This window comes from Capricornis sumatraensis, chromosome 1, assembly GCF_032405125.1.
Source record: "Capricornis sumatraensis isolate serow.1 chromosome 1, serow.2, whole genome shotgun sequence".
Classification (NCBI taxonomy): Eukaryota; Metazoa; Chordata; class Mammalia; order Artiodactyla; family Bovidae; genus Capricornis; species Capricornis sumatraensis.
The window spans coordinates 129,068,898-129,091,027 of record NC_091069.1 but is presented as its reverse complement, the minus strand read 5'-3'; the positions used below and the strand labels follow the sequence as shown (position 1 = coordinate 129,091,027).

Here is a 22,130-nt window from a genome sequence, read left to right as displayed (position 1 = left end):
GTTCTATTTCACAAGAAATTTAGGAGCCAACATAATTGCTAGTTATCTGGTGTTGACAATAGAATTTAAGATCAACCAAATTCCAGCTTTTGATTTATAAGTTAAATATGGTTCTCCAATATAGATGATAAGTATCAGGTACACACTTAGATTTATAGGCCTATCCAAATATATATACATATATATTATATATTCTTATATATATCTTTACATATAATATATATGAATATTTAACATTTCATATACATACACACATATGTTCTCTTTTGTATGTATATTTTGCTCCAAAGGAAATTAAATCTCTTCCAATTGTATCCCCTTCCTTGTACGCAGGAGAAATTTGGCTTTTGGAGGCTAAATAAATCCAAATCATTTAACTGTTTGAATTATGTTCTCTCCCTACTAACGAAAAGGAAGTTGGAAAGTAACTTGAAGAAAAGTAATTTCCTTTTGTTCTTTTTTTGTTCTTAATTTCTGATTTAGAAAAAGTTTCCTCTCTAGTGAACTCTTTAACAAGTATTCAAATGGAAAAAGCCAGATCACCTGATATGTATATCACAAAATTTCTTCAAGAGAAGAAACAGAGGTTTTTAAAAAAAAACATTTTCTTGGTTTATTTTAAAAGGAAGCTGTAACGAGCACCCTGAAGTGAAACTTCAAGTATTTTCATGTATTTTGCATTGACAGTTTCTCTGTTTTGTAGTCTTATGACTCTTCACTTAGTTACAACATTTACCAATTCTTAAGACTTTGCAGAAGAGTTATCTTAATGCTCACAAAACACTCTTAAGGGAAAAATCAGAATGCAACTTTGTATAAAAAGTGTAAATACCACTTAAGTGGCTACTTTATTCTTTATATACTGTGAATTTTCCTAGCTTTCTACAATGAAGATATATAACTTCTATAACTGGGAGACATTCTATCAATTAAGAATACAGATTCTTTTAAGTCAAATCTATTTCTGCCAAAACTAGATCCCCATTCTCTTTTATATGAAAGTGATTACACTCTATTTAAGACCTAAAATATACTCTAAAAGGATAATTTGTAAGGTCCAATGATCAATTAACATTTAGTAACTCACTGGAGAGCAATAAAACCAAGAGGATTATGAACTAGGATCGATCAATCCAAACATGAAAATAAACAAGTTTTCTTTTAGGGGCTTATTTTACTGCTTACTTGGAACTGCAACTAACTAAAAAGACAGTTTGAAAATAATTCATTTATGCAAATGAAATATTGATTGAAGAAATAATTGGTGGAAAAATTGCCAAGTTGATGTTAGAGTCCTTGCTGCTGCTGCTGCTAAGTCGCTTCAGTCGTGTCCAACTCTGTGCGACCCCATAGATGGCAGCCCACCAGGCTTCCCTGTCCCTGGCATTCTCCAGGCAAGAATACTGGAGTGGGTTGCCATTTCCTTCTCCAATGCATCAACGTGAAAAGTGAAAGTGAAGTCACTCAGTCGTGTCCGACTCTTTGTGACCCCATGGACTGCAGCCTACGAGGCTCCTCTCTCCCTGGGATTTTCCAGTCAAGAGTACTGGAGTGGGTTGCCATTGCCTTCTCCGGTTAGAGTACTTATCAATCACAAAAAGTATTATTTCTGTGATAGAAGTTAAAATGAAATGAACACTAACAGTACCAGCATTTAAAATAGAGTTGGGCACAATAAAAATGTCATTGAAGGAATAGGCAGTTGAATACATTCATTAATGAAATGGAATATATTCTCCTAGAAGGTTTAAAAGGTATTTATTTATTCATTCAACACACATTTACTGAACATCTAACCTGTGGGAGAGGTTTCCCTGATAGCTCAGTTGGTAAAGAATCCACCTGCAATGCAGGAGACCCCAGTTCAATTCCTGGGTCAGGAAGATCCCCTGGAGAAGGGCTAGGCTAACCACTCCAGTATTCTTGGGCTTCCCTTGTGGCTCAGCTGGTAAAGAATCTGCCTGCCACGCAGGAGACCTGGGTTCTATCCCTGGGTTGGGAAGATCCCCTGGAGAAGGGAGAGGCTACCCACTCCAGTATTCTGGACTGCAGAAGTCCATGGACTGTATAGACCATGAGGTCGCAAAGAACTGGACATGACTAAGTGACTTTCACTTTCACTAACCTGTGGGAAATGCAAAAGAGAATAAAACCGTCTGTCTGTCTTGTGATGCTCATCGCTTACTATGAGTGATTTTGAAAACCAGTCATCTAAGTTTTTGTGTCTGTCCCCTCCACTGAAAGCTGTGATCTTTGGAGTTCCAGAGCTATTTACTACATCTCAACTTGGGTCTTTAACATGCTCAATACATGAGAACTGAATAGCTGGTCAAAAATACATCTGGAGGAAAAGGCATATCATATGAAAGATACAAATAAAATGTGATGGTTATTCACAGGAGAGAAAGATTGCACTTGGTAAGATGGGGAAAGGAAATGCAGGCATTTGAACAGGTAAGCAGTGTAATTTACCATGTCTAATATAGCCCTTTATGTAACAGTCTTATCCCACTATATAAATATAAATCACTTACTCAAGTTCTAATACAGGTTTCTGACTCCTTCTCCTTACAATTACAAAAAGTATTATTTCTGTGATAGAAGTTAAAATGAAATGAACACTAGTAGTGTTCACTTCCTCCTCCCCTCAAGCAGATTTGGGGTGACATAATTCTGATCTTGGAATAATGTGCCAGCTAAGCTCTATTTCCCAAGTATCAAGGAAGTTACCAGTTCATGGCCATCTCTCCCCATTTCTGTATGAGGAGCCAAAAATGTTCTTTGCTCCTTGACCCATAGGTTGGGGTCAGTCTTTTACTGTGGAGGCGCTACCAAGTCAGCTGGAAGCTGCCAGGATTACACAAGGCAGAGATGCAAATGGGGTTGTGTTGGTTTAAGGGGAAAGGCTGCAGAAAAAATATCTTTCTTACATCCACATAATATCCTCTGCTTCGAAATTTTGAAGAAGTTTCTGAAACTCTTCATAAAAATATTTTTGAGGGGTTGACCTCAAAATGACCAAAAACTGTGAATGATAAGAAATTTAAGAATCAGCATACAAATTAATGGACTTCCAGGTGGCAGTAGTATAAAGGTTCTACCTGAAAATGCAAAAGACATAAGAGACACAGGTTCAATCCCTGAGTCGGGAAGATCCCTTGGAGGAGGAAAGGTCAACCCACTCCAGTATTCTTGCCTGGAGAATCCCAAGGACAGAGAAGCCTAGTGGACTACAGTCCATAGGGTCAAAAAATTGGATATGACTGAAGTGACATAGCATACATGCATACAAATTAATAAATTTTTATTAAGCACCTGTTGAATTCCTAGCAATATAAGGACCTATGGGTATAGGGAATTACATAGAAAAAATACACCTCTTGCATGTAGGAGTTATAATTTAACATAAACAATACATAAATGAAAAATGTCTGGAAAACCTAGTTTAATAGGACTAGGCTTGGTCTGCAGATAAGTGACTGCTCTGTTGCAATGCTCTGCTTTTTGACTAGCCACGTGCACTTGAGCAAGCCACTTCACTTCCCTATGCATCTACAAAATGAGGAGCCGGAACACAGGAAATTGTTGATGCTGAAATAAGTCGATGCTGAAATAGATTATAGAAGTATCCCTTTTGTTGCCTTATATAAACTCTTGGACCTCAGAAGAGTATCAAAGAAAAAATGTGATCGAGCTCTTATTAATTGTGGATGATTAGCTTTTGAAAAATATTTTGAGGACTTCCCTGGTGGTCCAGTGGTTAAGAATCCACTTTGTAATGCAAGGGATAGGGGTTCAATCCCTGGTCTAGGAACTAAGATCCCACATGCTGCAGAGCAACTAAGCCTGTGCACTGTAACTACTGAGCCCGGGTCTGCAACGAGAGTCTTCACACTGCAAGAGAGATCCTTTAGGACACAATCAAAGTCGTGCACGCTGCAACTAAGACTCAAATACAACCAAATAGATAAATAAATATCAAAAAGAAGAAGAAGTTTTTGTATTCATTTAGTCCAATGCATTAGGAGTGAGAAAACTGAGGCACAGAAATATGAATTTAATAGCTTAAGAGCAAAGTCAGTGGTAGGTAGCTCCAGGTCTTTTGATCTAGTTCTGTTGCTTGTTTCTAATTAAGTGATTTCTTACTCCTCCCAAACACATAGCCTTCTTTTCATCTGGGAAGTCCTTCCAGTACTCATTGAGATTCAGTTGTTTTTTCCCCACAGCTCTTTGCTATTTTAACTAGTCATTAAAATTTTAAAAGGCATGGAAAATAGCAAAGGTAAGGTACAGTAATTTTTTGAGGGAATAGAAGTAATATTTAAATTGTTATTTTTATCACCTCTTCCTACCTAGCAGAGCTATATTCCTTAAGCAAGAATCTCTATTAAGATTATTATTGAAACTTCAATGTTAATATGTTAATTATCTTTGGGAAGAGAGGGCAATAGAGATATCTTGAAACTGGGCTTCTCTCATAGCTCAGTTGGTAAAGAATCCTCCTGCAATGCAGGAGACCCTGGTTCAATCCCTGCGTTGGAAAGCTACCCTAGAGAAGGGAAAGGCAAAAAAAAAAGCTGGAAAATATTCCAGTATTCTGGCCCAGAGAATTCCCTGGACTATATAGTCCATGGGGTAGCAAAGAGTCAGACATGACTGAGCAACTTTCACTTTCACTCTATTTGTACCTATATAAAGAAACATGATTTTTTTGTAGATGGTTACTTTCCATAGACTCTGAAAGCTTATATTGCATTCTGGGAAATAATGATTAAGTAAAGTTGTATAATTTATCTTACAGTGTTCCCAAAAGTCAATCTAGAAAAAGAACTTCAAAAAGGACTTACAGTCTACTCAAGCCCACAATACTTCAAGACTTGCTGCTGTACATGAGTGTCCTGGAAACTTTCCATACCTGCTGTAAAACATTTTCTTTCCCTGAACCTTTGTTTAGCAATAGCTCAACCTGGAAAAGAAGGTGGTTTGTGGGATCTGAAGATTTCAGTGTCATAAGAGAGAACTGGCATACAAAAGATGCCAGTTATACTTTATAACACTAAAATATTTTTCAAGCCCTAGGAGAAATTGCTAAATTTTCAGGACTTTTTTTTTATATGAAAAACTCTTCTTTGAAGGAAATGCTTTATGTTTCTCCTGGGTCAGGAGATTTCTCAATAAGGACAAGTCATTTTATGTTCTCTAAAAACATTTCCATGTGGCAGCTGAAGACCAATGTAACAAAGAACTATAGAACACAATGCTTATGGCATTAACATTTTGGGGAAAGAGATAGAAAAACCACTTAAATAGAACACAGTAGGCTTAATGTGTCTTCGACAGAGAGATGGACTTCAGTATTCAAAGGTTACCCTCTTTAATGTTAAAAAAAAGAAAAGATCGATGTTGACATTCTTTAAACCAAAACAAAAACAAAACTGTACAAAGGTATCAGCATAATTGGGAAAGGATTCATTTTCTCAACCATGATTATCATATTATCAAAGAACACTAATTTATGTTTCACCATAATTTCATCTCCACATACATGTATACAAAGATGAATATGTATGTTCATGCACGCTTCAGTCATGTCTGACTCTGCAGTCCCATGGACAGAGGAGCCAGGTGGGCTCCAGTCCATGGGAGTCTCCAGGTAAGAATGGAGTAGGTGGCCACGCCCTCCTCCAGGGGATCTTCTTGACCCAGGGATCGAATCTGCATCTCTATGTCTCCTACACTGGCAGATTCTTTACCACTAGCATGACCCAAACGAACACAGGTTCGGTCCCTGGCATTAAAAACAATTTCTCTCCAGGACACCACGAGACTGCAGCAAAAGGCACTAGATAGAGTTTATAACAGAAAATAGACATGAATTTCAGTCTTTCTGTCAGATTAAGAGGAGTTTAAGGAGAGGACATAAATGTTCATTGAACATTTTTAGGGGTAGTACATATGCTGCTTCATTTAATATTTTTAACAATCATAAGAAGTTTTTCTTTCATCATTTTACACATAAGGGAACTGAAGCATAGAGAGTTTCTCTCTGCTAAGTCACTTCAGTCGTGTCCAACTCTGTGTGACCCCATAGACAGCAGCCCACCAGGCTCCCCCATTCCTGGGATTCTCCAGGCAAGAACACTGGAGTGGGGTGCCATCACCTTCTCCAATAGAGAGTTTAAACAAGTCCAAAGTCAAGAGTTATGACTCAAACAAAAGCAAAGCAAGTTTGGTTACTATGCAGTTGAAAGCTAGGCAGAAGTCCAACAAGGTCTAGTCTAGGACCAAGAGGCAAGAAGTGGAAACTGACAGTGTAGCTGAAGTGACTGAAACCAGTGCTGAGGGACTGGATTTTACTCTGCCATTGAGTGCAGAGAGTGTGCGTGCTAAGTCATTTCAGTCATATCCAACTCTTTGTGACCCCATGGACTGGAGTCCGCTAGGCTCCTCTGTTCAGGGAATTCTCCAGGCAAGAATACTGTAGTGCGTTGCCATGCCCTCCTCCAAGGTCTCTTCCCAACCCAGGGACCAAACCAGTGTTTCTTATGTCTCCTTCATTGGCAAGAGCGTTCTTTACAGTGCCACCTGGGAAGCCCACAGATTTTTAAAGAATTAGGCCCACATTTTCAGGTTTGTGTTTCATTTCAAAGACATCAACTAGCTTGACACAGTTGAAATTACCAGGATGTGTTTACTATCCATTTTTAAAATTATACAAATTAATGGAGTAAAGACAATCTCTTTAACAAGTGGTGCTGGGAAAACTGGTCAACCACTTGTAAAAGAATGAAACTAGATCACTTTCTAACACCGCACATGAAAATAAACTCAAAATCGATTAAAGATCTAAATGTAAGACCAGAAACTATAAAACTCCTAGAGGAGAACATATGCAAAACACTCTCCGACATAAATCACAGCAGGATCCTCTATGATCCACCTCCCAGAATTCTGGAAATAAAAGCAAAAATAAACAAATGGGATCTAATTAAAATTAAAAGCTTCTGCACAACAAAGGAAAATATAAGCAAGGTGAAAAGACAGCCTTCTGAATGGGAGAAAATAATAGCAAATGAAGCAACTGACAAACAACTAATCTCAAAAATATACAAGCAACTTATGCAGCTCAATTCCAGAAAAATAAACGACCCAATCAAAAAATGGGCCAAAGAACTAAATAGACATTTCTCCAAAGAAGACATACGGATGGCTAACAAACACATGAAAAGATGCTCAACATCACTCATTATTAGAGAAATGCAAATCAAAACCACAATGAGGTACCACTTCACACCAGTCAGAATGGCTGCAATCCAAAAATCTGCAAGCAATAAATGCTGGAGAGGGTGTGGAGAAAAGGGAACCCTCCTACACTGTTGGTGGGAATGCAAACTAGTACAGCCACTATGGAGAACGGTGTGGAGATTCCTTAAAAAATCGCAAATAGAACTGCCTTATGACCCAGCAATCCCACTGCTGGGCATACACACCCGGGAAACCAGAATAGAAAGAGACACATGTACCCCAATGTTCATCGCAGCACTGTTTATAATAGCCAGGACATGGAAACAACCTAGATGTCCATCAGCAGAGGAATGGATAAGAAAGCTGTGGTACATATACACAATGGAGTATTACTCAGCCGTTAAAAAGAATTCATTTGAATCAGTTCTGATGAGATGGATGAAACTGGGGCCGATTATACAGAGTGAAGTAAGCCAGAAAGAAAAACACCAATACAGTATACTAACACATATATATGGAATTTAGAAAGATGGCAATGACGACCCTGTATGCAAGACAGGAAAAAAGACACAGCTGTGTATAACGGACTTTTGGACTCAGAGGGAGAGGGAGAGGGTGGGATGATTTGAGAGAATGGCATTCTAACATGTATACTATCATGTAAGAACTGAATCGCCAGTCTATGTCTGACGCAGGGTACAGCATGCTTGGGGCTGGTGCATGGGGATCACCCACAGAGATGTTATGGGGAGGGAGGTGGGAGGGGGGGTCATGTTTGGGAACGCATGTAATTAAAGATTTTAACATTTAAAAAAAATAAAAAAAAATAAAAAGTAAATGCTCTATGGCAGAAATCAAAAAAAAAAGGCATATTTGAAATAAAGAAGACCCTCTATTAAAAAAAAATATAAAATAAAATTATACAATTCTTTTAAAAATTGAAATAATACTGAGAAATACCCAAATAATTTCTATCAACCTTTTGAAATGATCAAGAAGTGAGAATACCCTCAGGTATTTAGAATTAGAACTTGACTAGATAAGATAGCTTATTCATAAAATTAATTTGTTACTACTAGTTATTTCCTTTTCTGTGAATAAAAGTTAAAATGAGAGTCACTTAAGCTCTTTTCCTTGCTTTAAAAGGGACAATAGATAGACAGATAGACAGATCTGGAGACAGATTAAATATAACTTTGGATACTGATACAATATCTAGTCTGATTTTAATTCACCAGAGACAAAGATGTGGAATTCATAACATTCCATGTTCTTCGAATACCAGTCAAAGTCACTCTTTAAAGTCTTACATTTAAAAAAAAGAGGTTATAGTCTATTCTCACTTCCAAATAGAGTTCTATATACTATTTGCTAAATGAGTTATAATCTCACTCATGGGATATAGAGATCCTCCTTCACCTGTCCACTTATAGCTTCAAAATATTATTAGGGTAGCTCTGGTGCTTTCAAAATATGCCCACAAATTGTTTTATACTGCTCTCTTCAAGAGATGGGTCACAATGTTCTTCCTTTTAGTTTGAGCTGGCTTTAATAATTTGCTCTCAGCAAATAAAAAAAGGTGGACATGATGGTGTATGATTTCTGAGACTCAATCTTAGAAGGCACTTTGGTTTCCTCCTTACTCTGTTTCTTGGATAACACTCTGGGGGAAGCCAAATTCCATGCTGCACACACTCAAGCAGCTCCAAGGGCTAACCTGATGAGAGACTGATTCCTCCAACCACCCCTGCCCCCCCCAGTCCCTGAGGCCTCCTGGCTGCAGCCATGAGAGGGAGTTTGGAAGCAGTTTCTTTAGCGATAGGCAGATTTCAGGCACCATTTTAATTGCAACTTCATGAGAGACCCTGAGATAGAATCACCCAGCTTGACCACTCCCAAACGCCTAACTCACAGAAACTGTGACACAATAAAAGTTTGTTTTTTTAAGAACCTGAATTTAGGGGTAGTTTGTTATGTAGCAACAGATAACTGGCCTTCTTTGCTGGCTCAGTGGGTAAAAAAAATCTGCCTGCAGTGCAGGAGACAGAGGAGCTACAAATTTCAGTCCCTGGTTTGAGAAGATCCCCTGGAGAAGAAAGTGGAAAGTATTCTTGCTTGGAGAATCCCATGGACAGAGGAGCTTGGCAGGCTGTAGTCCATAACGTCCCAAAGAGTCAAGCGACTAAGCATGCAAAGCATGGGCAACAGATAGCTAATATAGTAGCTGATGTTATAGAGAAGAAAGTACTTAAAAATAAGAGCGATGCACAGCATTAGCAGATTATCTTTAAATGATCGCATCATACATAAAGACTGTTTTTTAACTGACACTTCTTGCCTGGAGAATCCTGGAGACCGAGGAGCCTGGTGGGCTGCCGTCTACGGGGTCGCACAGAGTCTGACATGACTGAAGCGACTTAGCAGCAGCAGCAGCAGCAGCAGCAGCAGCAGCAGCAGGAGCAGCAGCAGCAGCAGCAGCAGCAGCAGGAGCAGGTACTATTTAAACAGTCTGTCATTTGGGCCTCTTTTTTCCCCCCTGCCTTATGATCTGTTCACGATTTTGCTTAGAACCACAAACAATTTGTCTGATTAAACCTAATAAGAGACCTGCCTCTACTGCTTGTTAACGAGATCATAGCATAACCTTTAAGTTCTTCTCTACTTACCTGGTGCCATGACCTCAGTAAAACTCACCAAAAAGTAGTTTTTCCTTGATCTAATCTACATAACATTCCCAGCAATGGTGTGCTATATTAGATGCAGTTTAAATTGTATATGTAGCCAACTTCACTTTCACTTTTCACTTTCACGCATTGGAGAAGGAAATGGCAACCCACTCCAGTGTTCTTGCCTGGAGAATCCCAGGGACAGCAGAGCCTGGTGGGCTGCCGTCTATGGGGTCACACAGAATCGGACACGACTGAAGCGACTTAGCAGCAGCAGCAGCCAACGAACTGTATGCAGTCAATCGATTTTTTTGTTATTAATCTCAATTTCATTTTACAGACTAAATGACTAACTCAACTCTAGGTGTTACTTACACTGCTTGAGAGTTGAAGGAGGCTAATCTAATTGTACAATCAGAGCTGAGTCTAGATGTCATCCAACTCTTTGAGCACAGTTTGGTCTGATATCTTAAGCCAATTAGGATTCAGCATTAACAGTAACAGTTAAAAACAAAGTATATCAGTTGGGAATATACTCAGCTTTGAGGAACAGAAAACTCAATAGTGGCTTAAACAAGTATGGGACTTATATTCCACACAAGAAGAAGTCCAGATATACGTGGCCCAGTGTTGATGCTGTTACTCAAGAATGTCACTGATGAATAAAGTCCATGTATTTGCCTGCTTCATCATCCTTAACACAGGCCTTTGCCCTTATGGTTGCAAGACAGGTGCTAGCTCACCAGAAATCAAGTCCCAGCTCCAGGGAGGGAGAAGGGCAAAGGACAAAGCTGTCTCCTCATGAAGCTTTGCTTTATTTTTTTCCAAAAAGATATAGAAAACAAATGTAGGAATTCCAAGGGAGGAAGGGGAGGGGATAAATGGAGGTTAGGATTGACATATATATACTGATATGTATAAAGTAGATAACTGATGAGAACCTACTGTATTGTACTAGGCTTTTATGGGGTGGGGGGAGAAAGTTAGATTTGTTTGTAGGACATATATTAAGTTAACCTTAAAAATACATTCCAATATACAGTGAAAAGTGAAAGTGAAGTCATTCAGTCATGTCCAACTCTTTGCGACCCCATGAACTGTAGCCTACCAGGCTCCTCCATCCATGGGATTTTCCAGGCAAGAATACTGGAATAGGTTACTATTTCCTTCTCCAGGAGATCTTCCAGGGATTGAACCCGGGTCTCCCACATTGTAGGGAGATGCTTTACGGTCTGAGCTACCAGGGAAAGTCAGTAAGTGCAGACAAATACTATTTGATTCCACTTGTACAAGGTCCTTAGAACAGTCAAATTCATAGAGTCAGGAAATACAACGGTAGATGCCAGAGGTGGGGGTAGAGGGTGGGAGGGTGAGGAGGGGGCACTTAGTGTTTAATGGGGACAGTTGCAGTTTAGGAATGAAAAAATTCAGGAGATGAGTGATTGTGAGAGTGCACAACAAAGTGAAGGTGCTTAGTATCACTAAACTGTACAGTTAAATACGGTTAAAATAGTTGTTTTATATTATGTGACTTTTATCTCAATAAAAAGGTACATTTAACATTTTAAAAAGAAAGAAAGTCCTCCCCAGGCATTTCTGACTACATCTCATTGGCCAGAATTGCATTTCATGACCACCCCTAACTACAGGGAAGGCTGACTGACAATTCAAATACTTATCCTTACAGTCTGCATAGAAGAGAACATCAAGAAAGAAATTGAAAGGATGTGGAGTGATCTAACCTTTAATACTTTAATAACTGCCACAGAAGGGAACATAGGGTTTCAGGGAAAATACATATATTTTGATGAAAATATAAATATATATTTATTATAAGTCTCTATAGCACAAATAAATATATTTCTGTATTTTATATAAAATGTATTAATTTTAATATTGATTTAAAATTTAATATTTCTCCCTGAGGTTGCTCAGGGAGAAAATGTTCTGGTGCATTCCTTTGTGGGGGGTGCTTGACAGTGCTGAATATCACTAGCACTGAAAGTAATAAATGTTATCCTTCTTTTCTATCATGAATATGAATAACGCTCCGAAGGCTGAATGCAACCAAAGAATTTACGTGAGAAATGAGGCATGAAACATTTTTGAAAATATATTAGCCCAAAGTCTGTATTACTGAATATTTTATGCAGTAAAATATGCTACAAAAGGCTTTCAATATGCTACAAAAGGTTTGAGCCATCAACTGAATGCTGGCAGAGAAGAACAAACAAGAACAAGGATACAAAAATAAATGCTGGGAGTCAAGTTACCCGGAGATGTGCTTTATGGTCATTATACTGAGCAAAGGACCAGGCAGTCGGTTTTGCTTCAAACTCTCCCCATTAGCACTTCTTCTACAAGCCTGGTTCTCCAAAGAATTAATCCCAAGACAAGTACACAAAAAGCTTCACGAAGCAAAGTCAGTATTGGGAAAGCATTCCATAAACATCTTCTCCCCACTCCTGCCCCTTGGTTCCTTGTACTTTCCTTTTAATACGTCTGAGATCTTCTCATTTTGAGAACATGAAGGGAGCATGTCTGGTTGAGTGTTTTCTGACTGGAAATTCAGTTAATGTTTAAGTCTTTTATTCTGAAGGTTTTTATTATACAAAATCTATTTTGTAAGCATGAAGTACAGTAATGATAACTATAATATGTTTTACATCTTATGAACTTTATCCCATGTTAGTGATAGTAAAATGGCCAGTGGTATGAAAATGTTTACCTTTTTAAGATTTTATTCAGTATTTTAATCCTTTCTACTCTTATATTGTTCTAAAAAGCTCTGTAATAAATGCATCATTCCTATAATATGGAACAAATATCAACTTTGGTTTTCCAAGAGGCCTTGTCTTCCCAGGCCAGACCTGAGCCAAATTTGGGCTTAAAAAGTAAAAATGGGTGAGACATCAAGTCCACAGACACGTAATCATCAATAATCTGATTCCCAGAGTCTCACGGTTCATGTCTTGAGCCTACTCTGAAAATTTACATAAACATACTGATTCCTGGACCCCAGACATGATAATTCACCTGGAATGGGATGTGGCTCAGAAATCTGCATTTTTAACAAATACCCTAAATTATCTAACAAATACCCTAAATGATACAGATGGTCCCCAGGACACACCTGGAGAAATATTGTTCTCATAAGTCATGTGCTCACGTGGTGAGAAGTCACAGTCTGCAAAGTCCATTCCACCTACAGGTCAGTTTTCCCCTCACACCAGAGAATGTTTGCCTCTCCTTCATCTTTCAAAGAGTAAACTGATTCTACTTTCTCAGTCTCAAGGAGTTAATAGATTAATAATTTGCATAGTACTGCTTAATATTTAATAATACTCTATTACACTGAAGTATTCTGTCATACAGAAAATGTGTTTCTTAATTAACTAAGCTCCACTGAATGCCTATTATGAATAAGAAGGGGGATATTAAAGATAGATAAGACCACTCCCCAACTCTCCAATGAAGATTTCTAGATTAGCTACTTCCTGCCTGTCTGTTACTGGGTATGAATTCCCCCAACTAATTTTTAGTAATAAACTACATAGAACGTTTGAAAGGTTACCATTCTAGAAGGCCAATTAAAATGTACAAGAAGTTTGGTGTTATAGGGTAAGGATTTATCTTTATCTCTTTCTTCTAAGGACATTCTATATCATTTTCTTATTTTTAGGAGATGGTTCTATTTTTTTTTTTTTTTTTACTAAAATTCTAAAGAATTTCTCTGAGCATAAAGCATGTCAGGGGAGCTCTTACTGTAAACCAGTTATTTTTTCCTGGCTATCAGATAATGTTTCACTAAGATACTATATCTGAGGTCTTATCTAAATTTGGGAGGATGAAACTGCATGTTTCAGAAATGATCTGCCAGCTGTCCTTGTGACAGTGTCATTAAGTTCCTGCAAAAAGCAAGAGGAGGAGGAAGGAAAAAAATAAAAGAAGAGAGGAAGGTCTATGGTAACAACCAAATTTTAAAAAACATCTCCAAAATGCCGGTCATAAAGCTAACTGGTTTAATGAAATATCTCATGTAATCCTCATGACAGCCATGAAATACAGGTTCTTTATAGACTGACTTTACAGATGATGAAAACTGAGGCAGAGAGAGATTAATAAATTGCCAAGGTCATGTAGCTACTGCTGCTAGTGTCATTTCAGTTGTGCCCGACCCTTTGAGATTCCATGGACTGCAGTCCACCAGGCTCCTCTGTCCATGGGATTCTCCAGGCAAGAATACTGGACTGGGTTGCCATTCTTTCCTCCAAGGGATCTTCCTGACCCAGGAATCAAACCCACATCTTTTTACCTCCTGCATTGGCAGGCAGATTGCTTACCCCTAGTGTCACCATGTACCTACTAGGGCAAATTAAGATTCAAGCAGAGCTGTCTGTTTTTGGAGCTCTCAACCACACATGGCAGGAGAACCCACTGATAGACAGACTTTGCAGTAAAGTGTAATGGGTGCTAGCCACCCTCTTGGGAGCACAGTTCCATGACTCAGGCAGCATCAGAGCAGACAGCAGAAACTGTACTTGATCAAAAGTTATGATCCACTGTCTAGGGGCTTCTGACAGCCTCAGAAATCAGGCTGGCTTTAGAAATTCGAGTTCTCTTTCCTCACCAAATCAACCCCTCCTAATTCATATGCTACATATCCTCTGCCTATTGATCAGTGCACTGCACTGAGGAAGGTCAGTTCTAAATTTTCTAATAAAACCATCAGAATGGTTAAAGAGAACTCTGTGGCTGTCAGAAAAATATCAAAAATCAGCATGATGCCAGAGTTGGCCCTATTGACTTATACATGATTTTTTTTTACAGGGTGAATAATAATTATTTGACTGGTAATTAATGCTATATTATTGTTATTAGGAAGGCCCAAGGTTCAGACATTCTTAATTGCTTGAACTCCTGGGGCTAATTAGTGCAAGCTTTAAAGGGATATGTCAGAAATCACAGAATATGTTTTTATATCAAACATAGAACATGAGGGACATGCCCCTCACTGAAGGTTGCCGGATAGTTCTAAGCACTTAGCACAGGTCTTGTCAGAGAAAATCCCAGTATATTAATTTACCAAGTTCAGAGTTACTTATCAAAAGGCTATGGAGCATAGTGTTTTGCATAATCAAAGCGGCTTATTAACTCATCATCATTTACTTTTTTCATTTATATTCCAATTCACAGAGACATAGTCATATCAGTTACAAAACATCCTGCAGTAACTAAATACAAAATAGCTACAAGACTAAGTATTGTAGACTATGTATACATCAATAACAAGATGATTTGCACAAAATGCTGTGTAAGTGTTGATTATTTACATTACCTGATAAGAAATACCTTGTAGTTTTTTTCCTTGAAGAGTATGTGCATTATGACTTGAAAGAAAATCATCTTCATTTAGATCTATGAAAAGAGGAGTTAAGTGGAGATTACCAGAAGTTACACAATTTAAGAAGTTTAAGTGCAATTGAATACTTATATTTTTCTTTAATCTATTAAGGCATTATATTGACTAGATCACAAATATTTACTTTCCTAAAGATATGCTGTTGTTATAAGAAACAAGTCAAAATTACAGGATGCAAGAGTTAGAGCTGGACATGGAACAACAGACTGGTTACAAATAGGAAAAGGAGTACATCAAGGCTGTATATTGTCACCCTGCTTATTTAACTTATATGCAAAGTATATCATGAGAAACGCTGGGCTGGAAGGAGCACAAGCTGGAATCAAGATTGCCGGCAGAAATATCAATAACCTCAGATATGCAGATGACACCACCATTATGGCAGAAAGCGAAGAGGAACTAAAAAGCCCCTTGATGAAAGTGAAAGAGGAGAGTGTAAAATTTGGCTTAAAGCTCAACATTCAGAAAACAAAGATCATGGCATCCGGTCCCATCACTTCATGGGAAATAGATGGGAAAACTGTCAGACTTTATTTTGGGGGGCTCCAAAATCACTACAGATGGTGATTGCAGTCATGAAATTAAAAGACGCTTACTCCTTGGAAGAAAAGTTATGACCAACCTAGATAGCATATTGAAAAGCAGAGACATTACTTTGCCAACAAAGTCCATCTAGTCAAAGCTATGGTTTTTCCAGTGATCATGTATGGATGTGAGAGTTGGACTGTGAAGAAAGCTGAGTGCTGAAGAATTGATGTTTTTGAACTGTGGTGTTGGAGAAGACTCTTGAGAGTCCCTTGGACTGCAAGGAGATCCAACCAGTCCATTCTGAAGATCAGCCCTGGGATTTCTTTGGAAGGAATGATGCTGAAGCTGAAACTTCAGTACTTTGGCCACCTCATGCAAAGAGTTGACTCACTGGAAAAGACTCTGATGCTGGGAGGGATTGGGGGCAGGAGGAGAAGGGGACGACAAAGAATAAGATGGCTGGGTAGCATCACTGACTCGATGGACGTGAGTCTGAGTGAACTCCGGGAGTTGGTGATGGACAAGGGAGGCCTGGCGTGCTGCGGTTCATGGGGTCACAAAGAGTCAGACACGACTGAGCAACTGAACTGAACTGAACTGAAATAAAATATAAATGAAGAATGTCTCTGACCAATTGTGTCCTTGAGCAAGGCATAAAATTTTTCTGGGACTCAGTTTCCCCCCATCCTATTTCATAAAACAGTAGCATCCAAGCTACTAAACCACTTCTGACTCAAAAATGCTATGATTTCATGAAACTATCACCTCACTTGTTTCTGTTAAACTGAGCTTTCCATCCCTGGCATTTTGAGCTTCATTAGCTTATGTCTTCTCAACATGAATTATTTATACTAAAATTGTTCTCTGCCTGCTTTGGTAAAAGCTTTGGGATGTGTCATCCGTTCGCTTGCAGCTAAATGAAACCTTTTCAAAAGACTAGCATTCCCTTTCAGGCCCTGTACGAGGGGTCCATTTATTTAAATTTGAATACACCAGGTGCTAAAAGAAGACAGGACTTCATGGATCACTTAATCCAAACTGCTCGTTTACAGATGGGGATACTGAGACCCCAGAAGTCACCAGGCAATCAGTCCAGTGATTTCTTTTATCATTTTTACTCTGTTTTACTTTCAGTCACTCCTTCAATTTTCTACTATTTTTCATTCTTACATTCTTCAGGGGAGGAAGGCACAGGCAAGGCCTATCCTCTATGCAGAAAATAGGAGCAAATTTCCCCCCAAATCCCCATTATAGCTATGGTTATAAGATAAGGCAAATTCACAGCTCAGCCTCAGAGTTATTTACACCAATAAGTTAAGATTTTACATCCAAGTTACCACACTGCAGGGTTCCAGAAAACATTGACATTTTAAAATGAGCTGTTTTGGGAACTTTCCAGAACGCTCGGTGAAAGGCGGAGGAGCGGCGGCTGCCCGAGCTGCGCACAGCAACGCGCTCCTTCCCGCTCCCCCACACCGGCATAGGCCCGCTCACCGGCTGTAGAAAATGGTGAAAGAAACCACTTACTATGATGTTTTGGGGGTCAAACCCAATGCCACCCAAGAAGAATTGAAAAAAGGCTTACAGGAAACTGGCCTTGAAGTACCACCCTGATAAGAATCCAAATGAAGGCGAGAAGTTTAAACAGATTTCTCAAGCTTACGAAGTGCTCTCTGATGCAAAGAAAAGGGAATTATATGACAAAGGAGGAGAACAGGCAATTAAAGAAGGTGGAGCAGGTGGTGGTTCTGGCTCCCCCATGGACATCTTTGATATGTTTTTCGGAGGAGGAGGCAGGATGCAGAGAGAGAGGAGAGGTAAAAACGTTGTGCATCAACTTACAGTAACTTTAGAAGATTTATATAATGGTGCAACAAGAAAACTAGCTCTGCAAAAGAATGTGACTTGTGACAAATGTGAAGGCCGAGGTGGTAAGAAAGGAGCAGTAGAATGCTGTCCCAATTGCCGAGGTACTGGAATGCAAATAAGAATTCATCAGATAGGACCTGGAATGGTTCAGCAAATTCAGTCAGTGTGCATGGAGTGCCAGGGCCATGGGGAGCGGATCAGTCCTAAAGATAGATGTAAAAGCTGCAACGGAAGGAAGATAGTTCGAGAAAAGAAAATTCTAGAAGTTCATATTGACAAAGGCATGAAAGATGGCCAGAAGATAACATTCCATGGTGAAGGAGACCAAGAACCAGGACGGGAGCCAGGAGATATTATCATTGTTTTAGATCAGAAGGACCATGCTGTTTTTACTCGACGAGGAGAAGACCTTTTCATGTGTATGGACATACAGCTGGTTGAGGCATTGTGTGGCTTCCAGAAGCCAATATCTACTCTTGACAACCGAACCATAGTCATCACTTCTCATCCAGGTCAGATTGTCAAGCATGGAGATATCAAGTGTGTGCTAAATGAAGGCATGCCAATTTACCGTAGGCCATATGAAAAGGGTCGCCTAATCATTGAATTTAAGGTAAACTTTCCTGAGAATGGCTTTCTCTCTCCTGATAAACTCTCTTTGCTGGAAAAACTTCTGCCTGAGAGGAAGGAAGTAGAAGAGACTGATGAAATGGACCAGGTAGAATTAGTGGACTTTGATCCAAATCAGGAAAGACGGCGCCATTACAATGGAGAAGCATATGAGGATGATGAACGTCATCCTCGGGGTGGTGTTCAGTGTCAGACCTCTTAGTAGGGCCTGTGAATAACACTCACTGCTGGTGTTTTATTTGCAGTAGTGATTGAGTGAAGGACTATAATCATAATATGCTCACTACTTGCTTTTGACTTTTGTTTTAATATTCAACTCTAGTAGTGTTTAAAAGTTAAATGAAGAATAAACTCGAATATAAAAAAAAATAAAATAAAATGAGCTGTTTTTCTGATCTGGCTCTTCGAAGCAAGATCTTCCATCTCAGGGTCAGGAAGCTAGAAGCAGAGTTTTTACAGCCTTTTAAGTTTCTGTAGTTGGAAAAAAAAAAATTCTTTCCTCTGTTCCTTTATTTTTTTTCATTGGTTTTCTTTTTCTGATCCCTTTAACCTGAATTTTGGAGAGCTCCTGCTATAATTCTTCTGGGTGCAGGAAAAGAAAGTGAGGTAGATTCCTGTGCTTCTGAATCTGGAAGTCTGCGAGTGAGAAATGTGCACACTGTATTTGCCTCCCTTATATACAGTGCGAGGCAGAAAAATGAGTGACTCTGACACTACTGTGGGGAGAGAACACTAAGCCCCACTGTACTCATGGAAGAGGCCGGGTCTCAGTGGGCTTGAAGAATGGAGGTAGTCTGGAAACACAGAAGAAAAGTACAAGTTACAGACACAACAGCAATGCTGTCAACACTAACCTATAGTGTGGAATAAGAACAACAGGCTTAATTAAAAGTAGAAATTGAGATAGGTCACGTCAGAAGGCAATTATGGATACTGTACAGGAGGAGGTGACGCTGGGTGGGTGAGCAAGGCCAAATGGTAATGGGCCTTGAGTGCTAGGCAGAGAAATGTGGCCATAACCCCCTAGACCAATGTTGCCGATATAAATACCTACAAAAGGCAAATAAGTAATTTAACTAAATGAAGTGAATTTTGACAAGGAGACATGCGGAGATCTGTGGTGAGGTGAAGGTCCCCCATTGCTGATGGGCAGCCATTGTTCTCAGCTCTCTCAACTGAAATCACCTCAGATGTCGGACCCAGGATTGACAATTTGACCCTCATGTTTTTCAAGAAAGTATAAACGTATGAATTTTAAGGTAAAATTTCCTGACTTTGAAAATATCGTCTGACCTAAACAAACTTTTTCTTAAAGTAATTTTATTTGTAAAGCTACCCATGTGTAGCCTCAGCTTAAAAATTGGGAGAATTTGAGGGTTTCGAACTAAGAAAGGGACACCAGGACAATGGCATTTTATGAAGATTAGCTATTTGTTTTGTAATCTTTTACATTTTATGTATTTGTTATCTCCCATATGTTGGCGTCTGTGCATGCTAAGTTGCCTTAGTCATGTCTGACTCTTTGGGACCCTATGGACTGTAGGCCGCCAGGCTCCTCTGTTCTCGGGGTTTTCCTGGCTAGAATACTGGAGTGGGTTGCATGCCCTTCTCCAGGGGATCTTCCTGTCCCAGGGAAGGAAACTACATCTGTTTTGTCTCCTGGACTGGCAGGTACATTCTTTACCACTAGTGCCACCTAGGAAGCCCTAACTCCCAAATGTTACCCTACCAAAAAAAAAAAAAAAATATATATATATATATATATATATATATATATATATATATATATATATATACATATATAAAGATAAGAGCAATTTGGTCCTAAGTATCAACAAAGGCAATAACTGAATAAGGTAATATGCAAGTTATAGTTTCCAAAGACAGCCACAACAATATGTTGTTCTGCAGTGTGACCTTGGCATGCCTCCACCAAGAAATAGAATTTAATTCTATCGAATTGAACTGGCTATAATGATCTGTTTGTCAGAGGAGAATGCAGCCGAAGTTATATTTTGTAACCTCCAAGTCTGGGTCAGAAGAAGCTGGCAGCTTCTACCTGGATCTTCTGTGATGCTCACTCTCCAGACACTCCCTCTGATGTCTCTCCCGCTTGAAACCCAGCCTTTAGCCTGGCAGAAGCTTGAGCTACATGGAGAGGCCACATATTTGTTCTCAGGTGATAGTCCCAGCTGAGCCCGACCTGCAGTTATCCCAAACAGGTACCCGACACATAAGTGAAGAAATCTCTAGATGATTCTGGCCATCAGACATGTAAGTCCTCCTCAAGCTGTCATGTATGGATGTGAGAGATGGAACAAAAAGAAGGCTGAGCACTGAAAAATTGATGTCTTCCAATTGCAGTGCTGGAGAAGACTCTTGAGAATCCCTTGGACTGCAAGGAGATCAAACCAGTCAATTCTAAAGGAAATAAACCCTGAATATTCACTGGAAGGAATGATGCTGAAACTCCAGTCCTTTGACCTCCTGATGAGAAGAGCCAACTCATTGGAAAAGACCCTGATGCTGGGAAGGATGGAGGGCAAGAGAAGAAGGGGGCGACAGAGGATGAGATGGTTGGATGGCATCATCAACTCAATGGACATGAGTTTGAGCAAACTCTGGGAGATCGTGAAGGACAGGGAAGCCTGGCATGCTGCAGTCCATGGGGTCACCAAGAGTCAGACATGACGAAGGGACTGAACAACAGCAACAGCAGTCATTTAAGTCATCCTAAAAGAAGCCTCAGATGTCGTGAAGTGCTACTTTGACTGAATCCCTGACTTGCAAAATCTATGAGTCTAATGAAATTTTGCTTTATGTCATTAAGGTTTGGGTTGGTTGGTTGGTAGCAGCAGATTATCTGCACATGCATGGACTATATCAGCGGGTCACAAATGACAGTATACTTAAGAATGTACCCTTCAGCATAAACATTCAGATTCCAACTGCCCTTCAAATGCAGATGCAGGAAAAAAAAAAGGGGGGGATTTGGTTAAAAAAGATATCTCTACTCAGCTTCTAGGTTATTCTAATGGAAATTAGACTTCTGACCATACTCAGGTAACTCTAATCCTAGTAAGAACTCTCCTAAAGAATGGATGTCAATGTATGGCAAAACCAATACAGTATTATAAAGTAAAATAAAGTAAAAATTAAAAAAAAAAAAGAATGGAAGGGATTTCAAGATTCTTTTGTACAAAACACTAAATCTTAGAATGTTGCATTCAATTCAGATAGACATCCTTAAAATTAAAAGAGACTGGTTTGGCAGGAAACCTTTGCTCTGGAAGTTTATTCATACATAGCACACAGACAGACATTCAGGTGTGAAATCAGGCTTCTTTCTGTCATTCCTCACGTAGTCCAGTCTAATCTGATTAAATCACATGCTCTTAGGAAATAACGTCTCAATCAAATTGTGGTTCCTGAAAATTACACAGAACGGTAAATACACTTGTGACTATATACACTTACTATCTTGAAAATGAGGGTAACATGCTAATAAAGAAAAAGACTTAAAACGATCCAGAGAAGTTCAGCCAAAATATTTATATGCTTGCTCAGAAGAAAGAAGTGAAGTCGCTCAGTCGCGCCCGACTCTTTGCAACCCCACGGACAGTAGCCTGCACCAAGCTCCTCCGTCCATGGGATTTTCCAGGCAAGAGTACTGGAGTGGGTTGCCATTTCCTTCTCCAGGGAATCTTCCTGACCCAGGGATTGAATCCAGGTCTCCCGCATTGTAGACAGACGCTTTACCGTCTGAGCCA

General features: G+C 39.3%; 1 protein-coding gene and 1 pseudogene across 1 annotated transcript in view; one reads left to right on the top strand and one right to left on the bottom strand.

Moving 5' to 3' along the window:
* SAMSN1 (SAM domain, SH3 domain and nuclear localization signals 1) overlaps nt 1-22,130 on the bottom strand; it is a 179,072-nt gene that overhangs the window by 116,488 nt on the left and 40,454 nt on the right. The window contains 2 exon segments of the mRNA XM_068978089.1: nt 5,314-5,372; nt 15,250-15,329. Of these exon segments, the coding sequence (XP_068834190.1) occupies nt 5,314-5,372; nt 15,250-15,329 (139 nt within the window).
* Nucleotides 17,368-18,562, top strand: LOC138082944 (dnaJ homolog subfamily A member 1 pseudogene; annotated as a pseudogene).